Source organism: Bos grunniens, chromosome 16 (genome assembly GCF_055505025.1).
Source record: "Bos grunniens cultivar Pamir isolate PY7600 chromosome 16, Bosgru_T2T1.0, whole genome shotgun sequence".
NCBI classification, from domain to species: domain Eukaryota; kingdom Metazoa; phylum Chordata; class Mammalia; order Artiodactyla; family Bovidae; genus Bos; species Bos grunniens.
This window is the reverse complement of record NC_141180.1, coordinates 20,474,605-20,497,858: the sequence shown is the minus strand read 5'-3', so window position 1 is coordinate 20,497,858 and position 23,254 is coordinate 20,474,605. Positions and strand designations below refer to the sequence as shown.

Here is a 23,254-nt window from a genome sequence, read left to right as displayed (position 1 = left end):
CTTACAGCCCCTAAAAGAGAAAGATGGAGTATGCAGTCTTGATTTCTAACGGTTTACTAGCTCTAGTTTCCATTAGGCCCAGATCTACAATGATTCCCATCAATGGAGAGTCATGATCCCCAGAGTACCCACATATAACACACACTTCTACTGGCGTTCACTCCACTGCTTCACCATTTCCTTTTTTTTTCTTAAGGCCCCTACAATTATTCTATTCATATGAATGAGAAGGCATTTCAGGATACTTTCGAAGTGCCCTCTGTGAAAGAGAAGACTGATCTAACTGAAGAGCTAGAAATATCCAATCAGAATGCTGATAACTGTACCAAAATAAAACTATACATTATACTTACCTATATATTCAGAAGCACTGAAATCTGGGAATTACACTTAGACACAGAAGAAACCTATATACAATATAGTGCTTGGTATTAAGTTATCAAAATTATCTCAGTCTTAATATTACCATAATTGTTAAGTACATTAACCAACAAACATGTTAGAAAGGCAACTTTAAAAAAACATACTATCCTATGCTTAGTCACTCAGTCGTGTTCGACTCTTTGTAACTCCATGGACTGTAGCCCGCCAGGCTCCTCTGTCCACGGGGATTCTTCAGGCAAGTATACTGGAGTGGGTTGCCACGCCCTCCTCCAGAGGATTTTCCCAGCCTAGGGATCAAACTCAAGTCTCCTGCATTGCAGGTGGATTCTTTACCATCTGAACCACCAGGGAAACCCAATTTTTGAGGACTTAAGATTTATCACGTACCTCTGGGCATTTTACATATAATAATTATTTAATTCTCATAACTCTATGAGGCATTTTACATATAATAATTATTTAATTCTCATAACTCTATAATATTTCACATGACTATTTTACAGATGAGGAAACAGATACATATAAAAAATTCAGAACCTTAAGAGACCTTAGCAACTATGTATTACCGCAGCAAGCTATTTATTTTCCATTCACGTCAAAATATTGGTATGTTAAATCATAAATTTAATCCAGGATTTAAACCTACATAGTCTAACACCAGCAACCACAATATTAACAGCATACTTATAAATGGCACTGACTGCTGTTATAATCAAAAGCACTCAACTAGAAAATCCAAAAGCTTCAAGAACTACAAAGTGTGAAAACTGTTCATATCAAGATGAGGGAGCAAACAAAAAGTCATTCCTGGTAGGATAAAAAATAATCTCTTAAATATCATTTTTTTAAAAACTATTTTCCTGTTAACAGTAATTATCTAGCTCTCTTTTATTAGTATTTCTTTTAAACTCAATTTTATAAAATTCCTAAAGAGTCACAGACAAGTGCACGAAGACTAGTCTCAAAATAAACAAAATGGTAATATTTATTATCCTTAATAAAGTGAACTATATCATCATTGACTTGATGGACCTGAGTCTCAGTGAACTCCGGGAGTTGGTGTTGGACAGGGAGGCCTGGCGTGCTGCGATTCGTGGGGTTGCAAAGAGTCGGACATGACTGAGCGACTGATCTGATCTGATATACATTATATTGTATTTTTCCTTCTATTTTATTATCATGAAAGCTCTGTGAAGACAGTGGAGCATCAGTGTAATATTTCCCCCTAGGTGCAGCAGAAACTTGGGAAAACCACAAAAGTCAAGTCAGGCTCTGCTTCCTGTCAGTTATGTGGCCTTAAGGTAAGTAAGATACTTACTCCTTCTCAGCTAAACGCCTTCATAGGTAAAACCAGTTAGTATGTATAGCTTCCAAGGCTGTGCTGAGGATTAAGTGATATCATAGAATAAAGAGTCTGGGACACAAGCACCCAATCCTTTCCCAATGCTATTATGTTACTATTAAAGCACAATGGTTAGGAGAATAGCATTAAGAGTCAGACATGTTTTATTATGAGACCCGTTTTCATTATTTGCCAAGGACTAATGAGAGAACATCTGAAGCATGGAGCTTGGCACATAAACACTGATTATTATTACATAAATAATACTAAAGATTAACTACAAACTAAACCTAGAAAGATAATAAAAATTAGACCCTAATTTTTTGTGCTCTTCTAAGCTACATGTCCATAATCAACTTGTTTCATGTACCTAAGCATTAGTTTATTTACCTGTAAATTAAATATATCAGATAACTGAGAAATCCCTGGCAGTCCAGTGGTTAGAACTCCAGGTTTAAATCCCTGATAAGGGAACTAAGATCATGCAAGCCATGCAGCATCCCCTCCCAAAAAAAAAAAAAAGTATATTCTACCTATGCCTGTCTGGCTACCAAATTCATAAATTTTATCTTAAAACAACCAACATCCTCACATATATATACACTCACCCTCAAGGAAAAGAAACAAATCAGCAGGAGATTGAGAAATTTAGAGATTCAGAGTAATGACCAAAAACAGCAAGTTCTACAGTGCCAGTTTAAGATTTTAATAAGAAACATATTAATATCAAATACTTTAAATGAGAAAAAAATATTTTAAAAAGAAACACCTAAAATAATGAAAAACAGTGTTAAATTTATAGCTGCTACAAAAAACTGGAAATACTTTTCAGACATTTTGAGGACCTGTCTAGCTCACAAGGCTTTTCTGAAACATCCTTCTCACACAGTGGTAGGCCCAGAGCAGTCAAGTACACTCTAGATTAGAGTTCTCAATCAGGGGTGACTTGACTTCCAAGGGAATTTTGGCAATATCTAGAGATATTTTTTGGTTGTTACAGTTAGATGGTGAGTGCTACTGGCATTTCGCTGATAGGGTCAGAGACACTGCTAAATTCAATGCACAGGACAACTTCCACAAAGGATCATTCAGCCTAAAATGTCAATGCTACAGAGGTGATCTGACCACCAATCACAGCGGTGATTCCAATCCTGAGAATATGCAACTGAGACTAAGAGCCTTAGTTTAATATCGACCATCCTTTTGACCAGGAAAGATTACCAAAAAAAAAAAAAAAGGAAATTGTGGTATGAATTAAATGTCTAAGAGATAATAAAGTGAGCAAACAGAAGAAAAAACAAGAGACAGAATAAATAAATATTGCCTGAGATTTTAGCAGCCTTCCACTTCCTGTTTCTGGGCCGGCCTAACTACATTCCTGTCCTTGAGTCTCCACTATCTCCACACAAATTTTCTGTGTATTACATAATCTAGAGTTAGTCTTTCCCACTTGTAACCAAGAGTCCTACTCACACATATTATACCCACAGAAAACTGCTACGGGAAAAGAAGTAACTACAGAGAGTATGTAATACCTATAGTTCAACATAAGTAAATCAAAATAAACTTGATGAAACTTTATAATAGTAAAAAAAAAAAAAATGGTGAGGTATTGAAAAAAGATCAGTAAGAACTAATATATAAATATAAAGAAAACAGGGAAAATTGGGCAAATAATGTGGAAACCAGGGAAATGAGTCAAAATTTCCTAAACTAGAAGGATAACCAAAAACCACAGACAGGTGGTGCATTACACAAAAATTGAGAAATAATCATTTAAGACAGACTTCTCGAGCGTCTATGTACCAAGCTCTTAATCTTGAGGAAAAATTTTATAGAACTCAATAGCATAAAAACAGTTCAGTTAAAAGATGGGCAGAGGCCTTCCCTGGTGGCACAGAGGATGAGAATCCACCTGCCAAGGCAGGGAACACAGGCTCAATCTCTCGTCCAGGAAGATTCTACATGCCTCAGAGCAACTAAGCCCCTGTGCCACAACTACTGAGCCTGTGCGCCTTAACTAACGAGCCCGAGCGCTGCAACTCCTGAAGCTGGTCTGTGCTCGGCAACGAGAAGCCACCTCTGTGAGAAGCCCATGCACCACAACTAGAGCGTGGCACCTACTCTCTGCAACCAGAGAAAGCCTGCACGCAATAACATGCATGCAGCGCAAGCAAAAACAGTGAGAAAGTGAAAAAATGAAAATGGGCGGGGAATTTCCTGGTGGTCCCAGTGGTTAGGACTTTGTGCTTCACTGATGAGAGCCTGGGTTCAATCCCTGGAACTAGGATCCCACAAGCTGCACCATGAGGCCAAAGAAAGAAAGAAAGAAAGAAATTAAAAATGGGCAGAGAATCTGAATACACACTTTTTCAAAGGAGACATACAAGTGGCCAACAGGTATGTGGAAAGGCGCTCAATATCACTGTCACCAGGGAAATGCAAATCAAAACCACAAAGCGCTATCACCCCATTCTGGTTAGAATGGCTATCATTTAACCAAAGGGGGGGAAAAGCCACCAAAAAACCTCAAGAGATATCAAGGATTGGCAAGAATGTGGAGAAAAAGGAGCTGTTCTGCATTGTTACTGGGAATGTAAACTGGTGCAACCACCACAGAAAACAGTATAGAGGTTCCTCAAAAAATTAAAAACATAAGTCCCATATGAGCCAATGATCTTATTCTGGGTTTATATCCAAAGGAACTGAAAACAAGATTTTGAAGGTACATCTGCACTCCCATGTTCACTAAGCATTATTCACAATAGCCAAGACAGAATACAACCTAAGTGTCCATCAAGAGATGAATGGATAAATACGTGTGTATATACATTCACACAACAGAATATTTCAGCCATGAGAAAGAAGGAAACCTTGCCATTTGCAACAACTTGGATGAATTTTGAGGGCATTACACTAAGTGAAGTAAGTCCGAACAGAAAAAGGAAAATGTTGTATGATATCACTTATATGTGGAAATCTAAAAAAGCTGCACTCAGAGAAGCGAGAGAGAAAAGTGATGGCTAACAGGGCCTAAGAAGTAGGGGAATGAGGAGACACTGGTCAAAGGGTACAAACTTCCAGTTATACAAGTTTTGAAGATCTAATATACAGCAGCATGAAAGTGAAAGGGAAGTTGCTCAGTCGTGTCCGACTCTTAGCGACCCCATGGACTGTAGCCTACCAGGCTCCTCCCTCCATGAGATTCTCTAGGCAAGAGTACTGGACTGGGTTGCCATTTTCCTTCTCCAGAGGATCTTCCCAACCCAGGGATCGAACCCGGGTCTCCTGCATTCCAGGCAGACGCTTTAACCTCTGAGCCACCAGGGACTAGTGATTATACCACCACCATACTATATATTTGAAAACTGCTAAGAGTAGATTTTACATATTCTCACCACAAAAAAGAAATAGTAATTATGTGACTTGATGGAAGTGTTATTAGATAATACTATAATGGTAATCACATTACAATATATAAAAGTATCAAACAGCTGTATATGTACCTTAAACTTCCACAATATTATGTTAATTATATCCCAATAAGCTAGAGGAAAAAAAGAGGAAGAATTTTTAAAATAAAAAGATTTTATATGTTAAGAAAAAAGAATAAACATAAATATAAAAGGATAACCATGACCCCAGACTTGAGAAAGCAATAGCTTGGTAGAAAATTTAACAGAGCTAAAGCCATCCTGACACATGCCGTGGCCAAGATGACTTTTTCTCTTTGAAGACAGCTAAGAATCTCAAGAAACCGGTAATCTGAAATAATTAAATCAAAGAAATTACAAATCCATTAGAATTTTCCCAAACAACAGGATTAACTTCCCTTGTGGCTCAGCTGGTAAAGAATCAGCCTACAATGTGGGAGACCTGAGTCCGATCCCTGGGTTGGGAAGATCCCCCGAAGGAGTGAAAGACCACCCACTCCAGTATTCTGCCCTGGAGAATTCCATGGACTGTATAGTTCATGGGGTCACAAAGAGTCAGACACAACTGAGCGACTTTCACTTCACTTCAAAATAGAAAATTACAAATATAATGATAAAGACAGAATGAAAACTTTATGATATCCTAAGACTTGAAAGTGTAGTTAAGCTAAAAATAGGGTAGTAAAAGGAAAAACATACACTGGATAATGAAGCCAAATTCAAAGTAACTTTTATACCAATCAGTAACTGCAAAGAAAACTCAAAGCACCCTAAGTGAACAATAAAAAAAAAAAAAAACCCTCTCTACACCTGCTGAATGCATCAACTCATTTAAATTTATCGAGCATCAGCTTTGTGCCTGTCACTGCTCTGGTGGTGGGCAAGATCAAGTTCCTGCTCTCACAGAGCTTATTTAAAACAAGACTGTCCAACAGAAATGGGAGCCACAAACGTAAGCAAAAATATGTCATTTTACATATTATGGCAGCAAAGTTAAATTTTTTAATCATTAAATTTTAATAATCTATTTAATCTGGCATATAAAACACTATCATGTCAACAGGTAATGAACATAAAAATACTAATGTGATATTTTATATTCTTGTTTACGTACTGAGTTTTCAAAATGTAGTGTTATTTTAACACAGCTCTTCTCAATTAGGACAAAGAACATTTGCTGAACAGTCACATGTGGCTAGTAGCTGCCATCCTGGACACTGCCGACCTGGGAAGAGGGATGGGGCTGTTGCCCGCCCCCCCACCAAAACTTGTCATATTCTTTGACTATTTATAAACTGTCCGCATATATTTCTCTGATAAAAATAACTAAAAAGAGCTTTCTGGTCAGAACAAATAGCAGCTCCAACCATCTATTTTATGCAAAACTGGAAGCAACCTACCATCAATATGAAAACTGACTAAACTGTGGTATACAATGGAATACTGAACTATATTATTTCAACACGGATATATCTCAATCACACAGGATAAAAAATAAAGCTGCAAGATGATATGTCTGGCATAGCATTTATGTAAATCTTTCAAACATACAAAGTTACAAACTGGTGTTCACACACACATACACTCTATAGATAATTACAAGTGGAATAAAATCCAACTATGTGGAAGGGAAGGATAAACACCATCAGGGTAGTGTTAACCTCAGGATAAGGAGAGAAGAATGGGTTTGAGAAAGTCTGCAAAGCGTATTCAACTGTCTCTATAATTTTTTTTAATGTGACATAACTAACAATTGTTAAATCTGGGTGATGGGTACCTGGACATTCTACTATATGAACTTTTCTGTATGTTTGAAATACTTCCTTTAAAAAAAAAATGCTTTCTTCACATTTTATTTCTATTTCTGAATAGACCAGAGTTTATTGGTATCAGAAAGTTAACTTCTGATAAAAATACATATTTATCAAAGAAAATATTCTTTCCTCATACCTTCTTAAAAATTAAATCTCAGTTTCACAGAATTAAACATAGCATAAGAATCTGGTCTTAGAGTTAGCTAATGGATTATCAAAATTAAAAATACATATATTGATTCAGAAGCTAGACACAAGTCCCAAAGCAATCTGGAGAGAATCTGGAACTCCTCTGTAGTATCCATAGAACACATCTTTTTCACAGCTAAAAGGTTTACATGTACCAAAAATCAATGCTCAGAGGTCTCAACCACTGATGTAGCACTGTGACTATGAATTGTCAACGTTAGGAATGTATTTACCAAACTTAATACCTTCCTCACTGCATACATATACAATAAATTACATGCTTTATTCTAGATGCTAGTCACAAATGACATTTCTTTCTGCAAAACATGGAGAAATAACAGTGTGAAATAACACCTATATATGCTTCAGATATATGTACTACATATAGGCTTCCCTGGTGACTCACTGGTAAAGTATCCAACTGCCAATGCCGGAGACACGGGTTCAATCCCTGAGTTGGGAAGATCCCCTGGAGAAGGAAATGGCAACCCACTCCAGTATTCTTGCCTGGGAAATCCCACAGACAGAAGAGTCTGGCACATTAAGTCCACGGGGTCACAAAGAGTCAGACACAACTAAGCGACTGAGCACACACACATACCTCTTTACAGATTTTTATACAATTAAAAATGCAAATTTCAAAATAAAAGAAAGCTACTATAACAAATACCTTCAAGTGTCAACCTTTCTTCCCCATAAGAAACAGATGGGTGATAAGAACTGTGCCGGGTTAGCACTGTTAGTTTTAGAAAATGTTTTCTTAGTAATTACTTGGAACCACAAGATGCTAAGTGGCACTCTTTAGTCCTAACTATTATTTTAATTTGCTGGAATTAGCATAGAGAAAGGAATGTGTTAACAAAATTATCTGTGTACATACTGTATATTAAGCCAGAACAGAACATTTTCTTTGACCTTGACCACATCAACTGAAAGGTTTCTAGACCCTCCCTTTCCTTGGAAAGCAAGTCAGGGAATATAAATTGCCTGGGCCTGCTGGTGAGCTTTGTGTTCTGCTGGATCAAAAGCCAACACTGGCAGAGTTCACTACAGAGGAGCCTGAAGTACCACCACCATAGACTCAGCACAGTTATACCATGAAGAAAAGAGACAGAAAAGGCTCGATATAGTTCTTTTTTTAACCAACCAAAATTATACTTGGCATGGTATTATATTTAATGGGTATATTAATCTGTACATTTGAGTGAAAGTTCAACTGAAAATAACTGAACTGAGAAATCACTATAATTAGTATAATAATCACAAATTTTATAGTTATGCCCTCAACCCAAAAATGCAGAGATTAATAACCAAGAGTTATTATACAAAACATGTACTTCTCCACACATAGACACACAAAACAAGGCTAGTTTTTCAACTGTTTCATCAGCGTCTTAGTCAGTATCTAAAACAGCATCATTCTTTGAGACAGCAATTCTGCCTAAATTGTACCTAAAAATTCTCTTTGCAACATTAACACAGGCAATTACTATTAATTGAACATAGAAATACAGAAAATACTCTGGAATGTCACATTAATTTTTTCAAAAAGATTGTCATGTTACCTAAAAAGGAGAAACATCCTTATAAGTTGCATATTGCAATGATAAACAGATCACTTTAAGTGGCTATAAACACACCAATACAAAGAGAAAAGGAAAGGTATAATCTATCAACGGGGGTAGGGGTGTCAGTCTTTAAATAAGAAGTGTTAGTAATACTAAATCTAGAGGTTAAGCCAGTAGTTCAACATTATCATGAGATTTCAAACTGCACTGTGATTGCCTACTGCTCCCTGTGTTAGACCATGGTACCTAAGTCTCAATCCATAGTCACAGAGTCAATATACAGATCTAATGCTGGTCTCCTGTGTGCTCAGTCGCTCAGTCGTATCCAACTCTGCGACCTCATGGACTATAGCCTGCCAGACTCCTCTGTTCCTGGGATTTTCCAGGCAAGAATACTGGGATCGGCTGCCATTCTCTTCTCCAGGGGATCCTTCTGACCCAGGAATCAAATCCTTGTCTCCTGCACTGGCAGGTGGATTCTTTACCACTGAGCCACTTGGGAAGCCCAACCCTGGTCTCCCATGCTGAAAACCTCATCATTGGTCTCAAGAGAGATGGGGTAAAAAGAAAAAACTAGTAATCTTCCCATATACACACACATACAAATACATAAACACAAACTTCAAAAGGAAACTAGGCACCATCATACCATACCTGTAGAATCACAAACAGGTATCCCATCTTTGGCCTCTAATCTTTTTCAATTTGGACAGCAGGATTTTATGGAGTTTACGTGAAAAAAAAAAAAAAAAAAAAACCCTGATATTAAGTACTTAGAACATGCTTGCCACACAGCAGCACTCAATAAGTGGCAATTACTTCTTCACGGCTTCTTCCAGGGACTAGGGCCCACTCTAGGTCTATCAGCAGAACCCTATGTCTCTTCCCTCCATTTTTCCTGACACAAAATTCTTTAAAAAGTGCATCTCTCAACTGAATTTCAACATATAAACTTTTAGAGATTAAAAAAAAAAAAGGTTGAGGCCAAAGCATCTTTTCCTGACACAAAAAGGTGGTGTAAGACCAGTGGACACTTGCATGTGGACACCAGACTTGGAACAAAGGGAATTATAAACCAATTTTAAGTAGAAGAGTCAATACATTATGCCTTCTGACAACTGACAATCTTTGAATTACTTTTGATCCACCACTCCTCTTATTCTCACATTACCAACAGTTCCCAACGTGGGGCCCCAACCAGCAGCATCCAGCAACACCGAAAATTTGTTAGAAATGCAAAATCTCAAATCCCACCTTGGACCTAAATAAGAAACTCAGAGCAGGACCCAGCAATCTGGGTCTCCACACAAAAGTTTGAGAACAGCTCTATATAATTAGGTGAAGTATCAACAGTGAAACTTCAAATTTATCTATTGCAGAAGAAATCTGTTAAGATTCATGAGGTTAACATTAAGTAAGGAGACACAAAAAGGTCTTAAATGATGTTAAATGAAGGACATTACAAAATAAAAAGTCATTATATATTAACTGGCAAATAAATCTCGGAGAAGGCAATAGCACCCCACTCCAGTACTCCTGCCTGGAAAATCCCATGGACGGAGGAGCCTGGTAGGCTGCAGTCCATGGGGTCGCTACGAGTCGGATACGACTGAGCGACTTCACTTTCACTTTTCACTTTCATGCATTGGAGAAGGAAATGGCAACCCACTCCAGTGTTCTTGCCTGGAGAATCCCAGGCACGGGGGAGCCTGGTGGGCTGCCATCTATGGGGTCACACAGAGTCGGACATGACTGAAGTGACTTAGCAGCAGCAGCGAATAAATGTGCCAGCTTAAAATGAGGTCTCAACCTAAACTTTACATTTGCCTTGCCTTGTATTTCTGGTTCAACTTCTCTGAAGGAAGAAAAACACCAGTACAAAAGAACCATAAAACCAATCACCCTAAAAGGATAACATTCAACCTCAAGGAAGGCAGGCCTAAGGTGATTTCAGAGTCCCAAAATTCCCCTATCTTTTTGCTGCTTTCTTAAAGTCCCTTAATAATCAAGAGTAGCTTGAGAGAAAAACAGACTTAGAGAAAACAGATTTAAAATGTAAATACTAAGACAATGCTACATTTCAGAATGCTTTACGATAGCTTACAACATTTTCATATGAGACTCGTCATTTTCACAATCATTTTGAGGTAAATAACAGTGCCAACAACACTATTTATTACTTACGAGCCTTACAAAATTTTATTATTTAATTCAACTGTTGAGGTTGGCGTTATAACCATTTACTAATGTAAGACACGGCAACATCTGAATCCAACTCTACCTAATTTTAAAACTTACGTTCTTTAAATCTCTACACAATGGCAAGATGTGGAGACAAAGGCTTGAGTTTCAGCACCATAACTTAAAGAGCTGTGTGCTGAAATACTTGAGAAGTCACTCAATTCTCTTTACTCTGCATCTATAAAATGGGAAGATTAGTATCTGTCCTCACCTATTTCAGAGTACAGTTGACCCCTGAACAACTTGGGGGTTGGAGTGCCTACCCTCCAAGAAGTTAAAATCCACTTATAACTTTACAGGTGGGTCCTCCACATCGGGGGCTGGCATCTGTGGATTCAACCTATTACAATAAAACTACAGTACATATTTATTGAAAAAAAAATCTGCCTACATGTGGACTCTTGAAGTTCAAACCCGCGTAGTTCAAGGGTCAATTATAATTGAAAAAATCAAAATAAGATAAAGGACAAAAGGTGTTCATAAGCTCTTTAAAAAACTACACAAATATAAATTATCATCATTACTGACATTGATAGTTAAGAATGCAGAGAGGAAAGAAAACAATGATTACAGTATAGGGATAGGAAGGGGTAAAGATACTGGGTTTTCTTTTGTTTGGCTTTTATTTCCTTATTAAAGCAAGTTGAAGACCCTTAAGGAGAAACTTCAGATTTCAAAATTTACCTGTGACCTTACTGTCAATTGGGCTGTAATAAAAGAATCTGTGCCACAAATTATTGTTACTTTTCTAAAAATACATACACACAACTATATACTTGTGTCTTACACAGATATGGAGGTTAATAAAAATATAACAGCTGACTTACTTGTAAAAGTTTAGTTCTCGTAAGAATCAGTGACCACTACACTAGGTCACCATAATTAAAACTCCCTTGCAAACAGCCTTCCTGTTCTTTTCTACCGTATCATTTTCAACCTGTGGTGCCTACGTCTTTCATTCTGCAATATTAAAACATGAACTACAGATCCTAAATAAGTAAATGAGACCACTTAAAATGATGAGCTTGATTTAAAAAGGGAAAAATTTTATTATTCAAAACTTCACAACTTAAGGTTTATTTTTAATAGCATTTACAGCAAATGAGTGAGAGAAGAAAGTAAAGTTGAAGTGAAATCACTCAATTGTTGTGAGGTATATCAGATATTAAAAAGAAAAAGTATTCAAGCCTAGATTACCAATCATGAAATGTCAGCTCACCGAAAAGGTTCAATAACAGAGTTCAGAAAAGTCACAGCACTCACCTCTTTCACACCAAAAACAGCCCAACTATTTTTATTCCTTCTACATTACATTCACAAAAAGCATTTTTGGCAAAGCAAGTTATTATAACAACTTACATTTTAATAAAAAATACTATTCTCATTTTCAATGAGAAAATACCAAAAAATCATGGACTCTGATAAAGCATTTCTATAACGTGCATAATTTCTGACTACATACAGTATTTAATCTACATTTAAACCTACATGTAAACTCAGTCTGTCAGGCCTAGCTTTCATATATGAAATTATGTGCTAATACATCAATACTGAAATTCAAGACTGATTTGCACACTAGTTGCCAGGTTTTTTGTGTAAATGTCAAACAATAGGTCCACTAAGAAGCTTCTAAGTCTAACTCAATTTATTCATTCAAACCAGAATTTATCATGTGTTTCTAAGCACTGGTTCTCACCTAGGGGCAATGTAGCAGTGTCTGGAAACATTTCTGGTTGTTACAACAGGAGAGGGTGGGGATTACCAGAAAGAGGTGCTACTGGCATCTACTTAGCAGATGCCAAGAATGATGCTAAACGCGTTATAAAGCACAGGACAGCTCCCATAACAAAGGATTATCCACCTCAAAATGTCAATACTGCAGAAGTTGAGAAACTCTGAGCTATAGAAGTTTATAAATACCCATCTGTCTAAAAATAGTACTCACTTCTCCTTTGTTTAGGTATTATTTGCCAATTCTATTCTTTACAAACTAGTCTCTGGCAACAAACTTACCATGTTCCCATCTTTTCAATCAACTTGTAACTTCCAAACTTGTCAATAAAAGCAATTTCAAAATCTTTTTGTCTTTGATTCATCCTTATTTTTAATAAGAGGAGGAGGAGTAATGGCCACACCAAAACATATGCAGCCCTTACTACATGCCAAGCATATTCTAAGTGCCTTGCATACATTAACTCATTAATCTAGGTACTATTATTACCAGGTATTCTTATTATCCTCATTTTACAAATGAAGAATCCAAGGCACAAAAAGGTTAAATAACTTGCCCAGGGTTACAGATAATAAGCAGTCAAGTCAGGTTTCAAATCCAGACAGAATGGCTCCAGAGTTCATAACCTTAAGTATTCAGGGTCATCTCTCTTCCTTCATCCTCTACATCAGATCATAAAGTCCTTAAGATACACAAAGGACAGGGACCTTGTTATGTTCACAGCAGCATCCCCAGAGTCCAGTACATAATAAGTGCTCAAAAAACTTGTTTGTTTGAATGAAGTATCTCTCAAACTCAACCCCACCTGTTTCCATTGCCTCCATTCAAGGCCAAGTCTCTGAGCACCTCATACTTAGGTTTCTTTACATATCCTATTTACTAACCAATCAAGTGAAAGGATATAAACTCCTCTGCCACATTTTCGATAACTCAGTCCATAACCCAACATAATCAAAGTTTTCTTCCCACTGCTTCTCAATTAAAATCATAATATCTTAGAGTCAGAAGGTACCTTAGAGATCATCCAATCTAACATTTAACAAGAAACCCAAAGACAGTAAGTAGCTAAATCATCCAGCCAGGTGAAGCCAGGATCAGAACTTGATTCCTGCAATTTTTGTTCAAGGATTCACTCCTGCAAGATTTACTTCATTCATGACAGATGTCTGCTCATTATTTCATCAACAAAATAAGTTCATTTCAATTGTCCACACTTGTTTCTCCTGCACAGCCTGCCCTTTTTCTTGCTCCATAGATCCAAATCCTATCCACCCTTCAAAATCTCTTCCTATTCCCTTCTTCATGACCTCCTCCTCCTCAGAAAATCTTAGGTCTTGAATAGAGACTAAACGAAGAGGATCACCATTGCCCACCAGGCCAAGTTTAATACATACTAACACCTTCCACAATGCAAAGCTACTTGGATCACTTCTTCCCTGAAAACTATTTACCCATTCTTTCCTCCTGCAATGCAGGAAGTGATTTCAATAAAGACTAACTTATATGGCACCTTCATAAAATGTTCCTATCTCTGGAAGAGAGGCTCACTCGCATCTTTAATAGTAAGACATATAACACTCGAATGGCCCAAATCACCTCTCTTCCATTAAGAAACTCAGCTTGTTCACAAAGTCCAAACCCAGAACTCTGATACAACTCACCATCTCTTTCTCTGCATAAGACCATTTGTCTTAACTTCCTCCAAAACTCCATTTCTAAGGAACAGTTCACATTTCCTTCCTCTTCTTCCCTACACTATGCAGAAAAGAACACCCTCTTTTCTCTTTTATTATTTTCCTTATGCCTCTTCAAAGTCCAGTTTGCTGCTGCTCAGCCAACCTCAACTATCCAGTCCTTTATATAGAAGTCACATCTATTTCTTCAGCCTCCCTCAGATCTTAGGGTATCTCAACTCCATGAAGGTCAGTTTTCTTCCCTTCTTCCTTTAGACAAGTGGCCTCAAAAGGTGTGGGTGCAGCTAAGAGGAGTGCAAAAAAGTCCATTCTTCCCTGGACTGCAGGAAAGAATATATTAGAACTCTTGTTGTTTATTTTTTCATCTCATCCTTTCTTAAATTCTGCTTCTGTGTACATTTGTAAGTTACACATTAGTACAGTGGGACAAGCATATAATATACATAAATTCTTGGAGTATTATATGATCAACAGATATTAAAAACTGGAGATGGAGACAACTTAAAAATACCTTTATATGAGGCCAAAGTAATAGGTTCCAGACCATAGAGAGGATATATGTTTGTATACATGTACACATGACTGGCAGAAAAACTCTTGTTCCTACCCAAAGTCCTAACTATGCCCACCCACGTCAAACCCCTGCCAGCCATCTCAGAATTGTGTCCTACTCAAAAGCCCCACTAGGGGCTTCCCTGGTGGCTCAGAGGGTAAAGCATCTGCCTACAAATGTGGGAGACCCGGGTTCGATCCCTGGGTCGGGAAGATCCCCTGGAGAAGGAAATGGCAACCTACTCCAGTACTCTTGCCTGGAAAATCCCATGGACTGAGAAGCCTGGTATGCTACAGTCCATGGGGTCGCAAAGAATCGGACACGACTGAGCCACTTCACTTTCACTTCAAAAAGAGCAGAACAGAGGATGGTTTAGCAAAACCCTTCAGTTCCACTTTGGGGAAAAAAGAAAAAAATTCAAATGCTGAGTTACTATTCTTATCTTTCCCATAGAAGTGTATTTCAGGGCACTGTTCACTATCCTAATACCGCTCATTGCCTGGCTTGTTCGTCTACTTCACAGACCACTACGTCCTGAGATTCAGTTCCTGTTTCCCAATCCCTCCAGGCACAATTCACGGTCCCTTCGATAACAACCTATTTATGCTAACACCTGGATTAAGCTCACACCTGCCTCAGTCTCCTCTCCCCTGAGGATACCATGCACCGTCCCCCCCGAGCCGCACAGTCGTGTCCAGTGTAGACGACAGTCCATCCAAGATCCCTAAGACCACTTCTCTTTCCTCCTCCGCCCCCGGGAGCTGCCAGCCAGGATGGAGACGGGAGGGGGGAGGGGTGTGACTCGCCTCCCGTGACTGGCCCAGATGGCAGCCGATTCCGCCCCCACTCTCGGGCACCCCTCCACCCGCTCGACCCCCTAGGGCTGCCTGTCTGCCTCCCACCCCGCCCCAACTCCACCTCCGGCCTCCCCCACGTCCTCACGCCGGCTCCCGGACACACTCACCATGCTGGGTGAAGATATTGAAGCCGGCCTCTGCGGTGCGCCCCACCAAGTCCCGCCTGCGACCGGAGGGCCTGGCTGCGCTGCTGCCCCGGATCCCGCGGGGTTGCGACTGCTGAAGCCCCGGAGCCTCCCCGACGCGGCCCACCTGCTGCCCCATCCCTGCGCTAGCTTACTCCCGCGCCCCCGACGACCCCTGGTCACATTCCTCCTCGGCTCTGGCCTCGGGGTTCCAGGCGCTCCTCCGGCCTCTCCTTCCCAACCCAGGCCCCGGCCCTGAGCGGTCCGGCAGCCTGCGGCTCCGCACCCGACTCCTCACAGCAGGCGCCGCGCTGCCTCCCGACGCCTCACAGGTTCTCCTTTTCCCTTCCCATCCCGCGGCTCCGCGCCCCCAATGCTGCCGCTGCTGCCGCCGCCGCCATCTTTAAACCACCGAGCACTGGGAGAGCGTGGGACAGAGCGTCTCCTGCCCGCAACCCGACCAGTCATCTCCGCTATACTCAGGGGGCGGGCTTCCCGGCGGCCCCGCCCCTCCCGCGCGCCCCCGCCTCCTCGCAGGGTGGGTCCACCCCCACCTCCACCCCCGGTACCCACCTCGTTGGCACGTCTACAGCTGCTTTAGGTCTTTCCGCCCTCTGTTCCTTCGCGGCAGCTCGGCCTCCCACGTCCGAATCCACTTAGCCGACCCCTCCCAAGTTCGGTTCAACGCGCTTACCGCCTTTTCGGGGGTCGGTCGGTTTAAAGGTTTCCCTGTCCCACCTCCACCTGTCAAATCAATCAGTTGCGCTGAGCGCCCAGGGCGCACAGTTCTTTAGCCGACTCAGCTGGGACGGAAAAGCACAAGAAGTTTGGTGCTTGCCATCCAGGTGAGGCTATCTAAAATACCCTGGAGGATTCCTTTAAACACCCGTGTCAGCAGCAGACATACAGTCAAAATTAAATGATATAAAATTTACGTGAACATAATAAAGTACATTATTTCATGGTAATTTTTTGAAATTATTTCATGATGGGAAATTGCACCCACCTTGGTTGTCTGTACTCTACAATCTCATTGGGGAAGCAGTTATAACCCGATTCCTCCTATTATATTATCATGAAGTCCTCTTGAACTTCTTTACCATCTAACTACGTATGTGTTTCTGTTACTCTTACGTCGCTTGTCAGTAAAGCTAATCTTCACACCGGCATGCTTTATATACAGTGCACGTGGTCAGGTCTTCTTTTGATGACAGAAAAATAAAATTACCTTTGACTCTGTTTCTGAGTCAGAACTTACTTTTGCCTGTATTGTCCAAAGACAGTGACTCAGGCAGAAAAGAGAAATGTTTTTAAAGCGCAAGCACACAGACATATATTTGTATATTCACTTATCTCCCCCTCACTGCACACTCTCACATCTTAATATTCAGTTTTTTACATTCTTAACCTGATAATTATTTTTAGCTATTCAATTAGCTTCCCTATGTCCTTTATTAAAAGTATCAGTTATTGGAGGTAACTTACTGAAAATTTGCTTGAAAGCACAGTATAGGAGCCATTGCAAAAACCAACAAAACAACCATTGGGAAGATAAGGTCCAGGAGAAAAGGTGGATGAGCTCTCCTTTGGAGAGATGAAAGATCTCAGGATGAAAGATGAACCATTAGTATTCACTACAATAAAACCTCTATGAAATTATTCCATTGCCATCCAGGGTATCATCAGAAATAACTGAAATTGCCCACCAAATGGCAAAAGAAACACTGTGCTTTAGAACTGGATACAATATGAATTTTTCATTTGGATCAAAGTTTTCCTGTGTTTAAATACTTTTTTTCCTTTTAATTCCCAAAGTGTTTGCAAAAAAATAGAAATCACTGATAAGGGATAAAGGTGATCATAGAGCCAGAATTGGTTTTGCTGTTTGATTTTATTATCTGAGAGAATGTCACTTGGAAACAGATCTGGGTTCTCTGCTAATTCTTTAACAGTATGCAATGGATGGGTATAGCATAGTGCAGTGGTTAAGGACAGGCACTTAAGCCAGACTGCTTAAGTTCAAAACTGAGCTCTGATTACATACATGTTCGCTATTTGTTCTTAGGCAAATATTTAACCTCTTTGTGCATCAGTTCCTCATCTGTGACGTGATGGTGATAGCAATAGTACCTACCTTATAGGGCTGTTGTGACAATTAAATTGGCTAATGTAAAATAAGGCACTTAAAACAGTATTTGGTATATAAAAAGCACTATTAGTACCAAAAAAATGTAATTTTTTCAGAAGCTCATCAAATTTCCAGGCCTAATTTTTTCAAATGCAATATGCTTAGATCATGGAACAAATTCTACAGTATTTATTCAGGTGAGCCATGCACCACCACCACCTGACACCTTGCATTTAACTAAAAAGAAAAACACCAATCTACCAATAAAAACACATGGAATCATATCACTTTATTAGGCATCCCTACCTGGTCATCACCAGTACCTGCACATGCAAACTATTATATGTGAAATACTACTTTTGTTTAGCATATGAAGATTCCTCCACCATGGATTCTTAAGATCCTGCCTAGACTTAGGCAAGGGCTTCCCAGTGGTCAAGAATCTGCCTGTCAATGCAGGAGATGCATGAGATGTGGGTTCGATCCTTGGGTTGGGAAGATGCCGGTGGAGAAGTGGGCAACCCACTCCAGTATTCTTGCCTGGAGAATCCCATGGACAGAGGAGCCTAACGGGCCATAGTCCACGGGATTGCAAGAAGTCAGACACGATGGAGCACAAAACTAAGGCAAATATAAGATATATTTTTCAAAGTGAAATGGGAATTTTCAGAATGGGAGTGAGGGGCAATAGACCAGGGAGAAACTACTTACTTAGGTGTGGGACACTATTTCATCTCAATAAAATCAAGCCCAAGTGACTCACTTGAGAATTACACACTTGAAACCATTGAAACACTTAAAACAATCCCAAGTAGTACTAGCTCAAGCTGAATTGAGGGCAGCTGTGAACTCCAGGCAGGAGCAAAAGCCAGATGAAGACCAGGCAGGTATAGAAACCAGATGAAAAAAAAAAGGTAGAGTGCATGGTGCACAGTAGCATAGGGACAGCCTCACCTGAGCAATGGCCAGGGGATGGCATGAAAAATCAAACCCATCGTCATCAATGAGGCACAACGAAGACAAAGATACTCATCATCTTTACCTTCCCTGTAATAGAAGTAATACCACAATTTTCAGAAGCAAGGAACAGGTAAGCGGTGCTTCTCTGATCCCTGTCTTGACTCATCTGGATTTCCAGGGTATTGCCAGTCTTACATTATCTCCCATATTAGTCCATATTTCTTTCTCTACATTTGTATGGATATCCAGGTCATCTTTCTGCTGGATTCTCCTGCTACTAGCCTTTTCTTTTGAGATTCCTCACCTTTAGCACCAAACAATTCACTAAAACAAAAATACCTCTTCCTGTCATTGCTTTGACTGTGCTTCCCCTCCCCTTCATAATGTACAAGGTCTAAAACTTTCACCTGATGTTTTAAAATTGTTTCCCAGTATACCCTGGATTATAATTGCCTAATGTTCATCAACTCCTGTTGCTCAAACTCTCACCCCTTCTATGGTAGGCATGTATATTTTATTCAATAAGCCTACTTTAGGATTTCTTCCTTTTTAGCTCTGATTTTTGCAATGCTCAGGGTTTCCCTAATAGCTCAGTTGGTAAAGAATCTGCCTGCCACGCAGGATACCCTAGTTCGATCTCTGGGTTGGGAAGATCCCCTGGACAAGGGATAGGCTACTCATCTTGGGTTTCCTTTGTGGCTCAGCTGGTAAAGAATCTACGTGCAATGCAGGAGACCTGGTTCTAATCCCTGGGTTGAGAAGATCCCCTGGAGAAGAGAAAGGCTCTCCACTCCAGTATTCTGGCCGACATTCCCCATGGAATGTAAAGTCCATGGGGTTACAAACAGCTGGACATGACTGAGTGACTTTCACTTCACTTTTGCAATACTCAGATTCTCCCCAATACGGTACTGAAGTGACTCCCTTTACAGTATTCAGGACTTGAATTTACAATCTACAAAATCTACTCAGATCTTGCCTCCTTCTTAGGAAAATCTCAGACTTATCCATAGACACACAATAGTTCCCCTGTACTCTACTCAGCCTATACCTAAAACAGCCACAGCTGATAATGATTATTTGCCTGTAAAATTCAATTAGCTTCTTCTACATTCCCCCAAATGTTTCCCAAGTGGCACTAGTAATAAAGAACCCACCTGCCAGTGCCAGAGATGTGAGAGATGCAGGTTGTGAGTTTGATCCCTGGGTGGGGAAGATCCCCTGGAAGAGGGCATGGCAACCCACTCCAGTATTCTTACCTGGAGAATCCCATGGCCAGAGGAGACTGGCAAGTTACCATCCTTGGGGTCGCACAGAGTCGGACACAACTGAAGTGATTTAGCACACATGCACGCATATCCCCCAAATGTGTTTAATTTTGACACATGGTTCAATGTCATAGTGTTGGAAAGAACCTCAGAGATCATCTAGGATAATCTTCTGGAATTCCCTGTACAGTAATTCCAGTGAGGGTGCCCATTTAATTCCAAGAATTCTAATTGTCAAAAAGTTCTTCCTTGCCTGGAAAATCCCATGGACGGAGGAGCCTGATAGGCTGCAGTTCATGGGGTTGCTAAGAGTCAGACACGACTGAGCGACTTCACTTTCACTTCTCACTTTCATGCATTGGAGAAGGAAATGGCAACCCACTCCAGTGTTCTTGCCTGGAGAATCCCAGGGACGGGGGAGCCTGGTGGGCTGCCATCTATGGGGTCGCACAGAGTTGGACACAACTGAAGCGATGCAGCAGCAGCAGCAGCAGCAGCAGAGATAAAATGATACATGCCACCCTGAAATTTCCATCTGTTTCACCCCTATTCCTAGTTCTACCCAGTAACTACACAGATTACTTTTCACTTTTCTTCTGCATAACAGCCCTTCAAATATTTGGCAGCTATCATGTTTCTCAAAATCTTTTCTTTTACCTATACAATGCATATACTTGTATAGTTATATTAACCTCTGTCTATATTATCTACATGGACTCAAAATGTTTATGTAGATAAACTGGAAGAAAAATATAATTTCATACGCAGGATTTTTCCAGTTTTTCAGCTTTATTGAGATTTAATTGACATACGACATTGTTTAAGGTGTACAATGTGTGGATTTGATACATGTATATTGTAAAATGATTACCACCATGGAGTTAGTTAATACTATTATTATTTCTCTTTTTATATAATATTTATTTAGTTAGTTTTGGTTGTGCTGGGTCTTTGTTGCTGCGTGTGGGCTTTCTCCAGTTGTGCTGAGTGGGGGCTACTCTTTGCTGCGGTGCATGGGCTTCTCATTGCAGTGGCTTCTCTTATTGCAGAGCACAGGTTCTAGGCATGCAGGCTTCAGCAGCTGCAACACGCAGACTCAGTAGTTGTGGCTGCCCAGCTCTAGAGCACAGGTTCAACAGTTGTGGTGCTTGGGCTTAGTTGCTCAGTGGCATGTGGAATCTTCCCAAATCAGGGATGGAACCCATGTCCCCTATATTGGCAGGTGCATTCTTATCCACTGTACCACCAGTGAAGTCCTACCATTTCTTTTCTGTTATGCTGCTGCTGCTAAGTCACTACAGTCGTGTCCGACTCTGTGTGACCCGATAGATGGAAGCCCACCAGGCTCCCCCGTCCCTGGGATTCTCCAGGCAAGAACACTGGAGTGGGTTGCCATTTCCTTCTCCAATGGCATGAAAGAGAAAAGTGAAAGGAAAGTTGCTCAGTCGTGTCCAACTCTTAGTGACCCCATGGACTGCAGCCTACCAGGCTTTTCCGTCCATGGGATTTTCCAGGCAAGAGTACTGGCTGCTGCAGGGAGCTGCCCGTGAGAACGGGGTCCTTTGTCCGAAGGACACAGCTCTGGGAGCTGCCTCAGTCCTTGAGGGTTTGCTTGCAAACATAGCTCTCTGTCCCACCACCCCAGAGATTAGGCGCTTATTTACTGCAGGCACATGGAGTTCTGTGCAAACTTCTCACGCACAGAGAAATGTTATCTGGTGTAAGAAATAATAACAGGGTGCCATTCCCATGCTCTCAAGATTTCTTGCGACTGTTTGTAAGATGTATAGGCCAACCAAGAAAAAATGTCAACTGTCTTGTCTTTCTCACTCTCTTCTGTATAAATATAAGATGCTGAATAAAGTTGGTGTCAGACCGCTTCCCTTTCTGGAGACGTGTCTGAACCTCTCAACCCCATCTTTGTTGCAGAAATCCTTTGCTGTAATTTTCTTTCTCAGCCCCGCCGTGCATGTTCTCGGGACCTGATTGACTTTGCCGGCTGGCACCGGCAGGCTGCTGCTGCTAAGTCGCTTCAGTCGTGTCTGACTCTGTGCGACCCCATAGATGGCAGCCCACCAGGCTCCCCCGTGCCTGGGATTCTCCAGGCAAGAACACTGGAGTGGGTTGCCATTTCCTTCCCCAATGCATGAAAGTGAAAAGTGGAAGTGAAGTCGCTCAGTTGTATCCGACTCCCAGTGACCCCATGTGGGGTGCCATTGCCTTCTGGGGTGCCATTGCCTTCTCCGTTTCTATTATAAGAACATTTAAAATCCCTCTTCACAACTTTCAAGTATATAATACAGTATTATTAGCTATAATAACCATGCTGTTCATTAGATCCCAAAACTTATTCACCCTGTAGGTGAAAGTTACTCATGCTTGCTTCTTGCAAGAAAAGCTATGACCAACCTAGACAGCATATTCAAAAGCAGAGACATTACTTTGCCAACAAAGGTCCATCTAGTCAAAGCTATGGTTTTTCCAGTAGTCATGTATGGATGTGAGAGTTGGACTATAAAGAAAACTGAGCGCCAAAGAATTGATGCTTTTGAACTGTGGTCTTGCAGAAGACTCTTGAGAGTCCCTGGGACTGCAAGGAGGTCAAACTAGTCCATCCTAAAGGAAATCAGTCCTGAAAATTCATTGGAAGGACTGATGCTGAAGCTGAAGCTCCAGTACTTTGGCCAACTGATGCAAAGAACTGACTTATTTTGGAAAAGACCCTGATGCTAGGAAAGATTGAAGGCAGGGGGAGAAGGGGACGACAGAGGATGAGATGGTTGGATGGCATCACCAACTCGATGGACATGAGTTTGAGGAAGCTCTGGGAGTTGGTGATGGACAGGGAAGCCTGGCATGCTGTAGTCCATGAGTCGAAAAGAGTTGGACATGACTGAGCGACTGAACTAAACTGAACTGAAGTGGAAGTTTGTACATTTGACCAATAACAATCCTCCTCTCCCCT

The 23,254-nt window shown here is 40.6% G+C and overlaps 1 protein-coding gene and 1 non-coding gene across 6 annotated transcripts in view; both read right to left on the bottom strand.

Annotated features, from left to right (window-relative positions):
* The window catches only part of ABL2 (ABL proto-oncogene 2, non-receptor tyrosine kinase), a 100,542-nt gene extending 83,865 nt beyond the window's left edge, over positions 1-16,677 (bottom strand). For 2 of the 5 annotated variants that reach the window (XM_086343604.1, XM_086343608.1), the window contains exon 1: positions 15,916-16,414. In XM_086343604.1, coding sequence (XP_086199730.1) covers positions 15,916-16,072 — 157 coding nt within the window. In that variant the 5' untranslated portion in view covers positions 16,073-16,414. Of the gene's footprint in view, positions 1-15,915; positions 16,415-16,506 lie in introns of those variants that run through there. The other 3 variants (XM_086343606.1, XM_086343610.1, XM_086343612.1) reach the window with 2 other exon arrangements.
* TRNAS-GGA (transfer RNA serine (anticodon GGA)) lies at positions 4,985-5,056 on the bottom strand. Its single transcript has one exon. It is a non-coding gene; the product is annotated as a tRNA-Ser (tRNA).
* Positions 16,678-23,254: the final 6,577 nt, after the last annotated feature.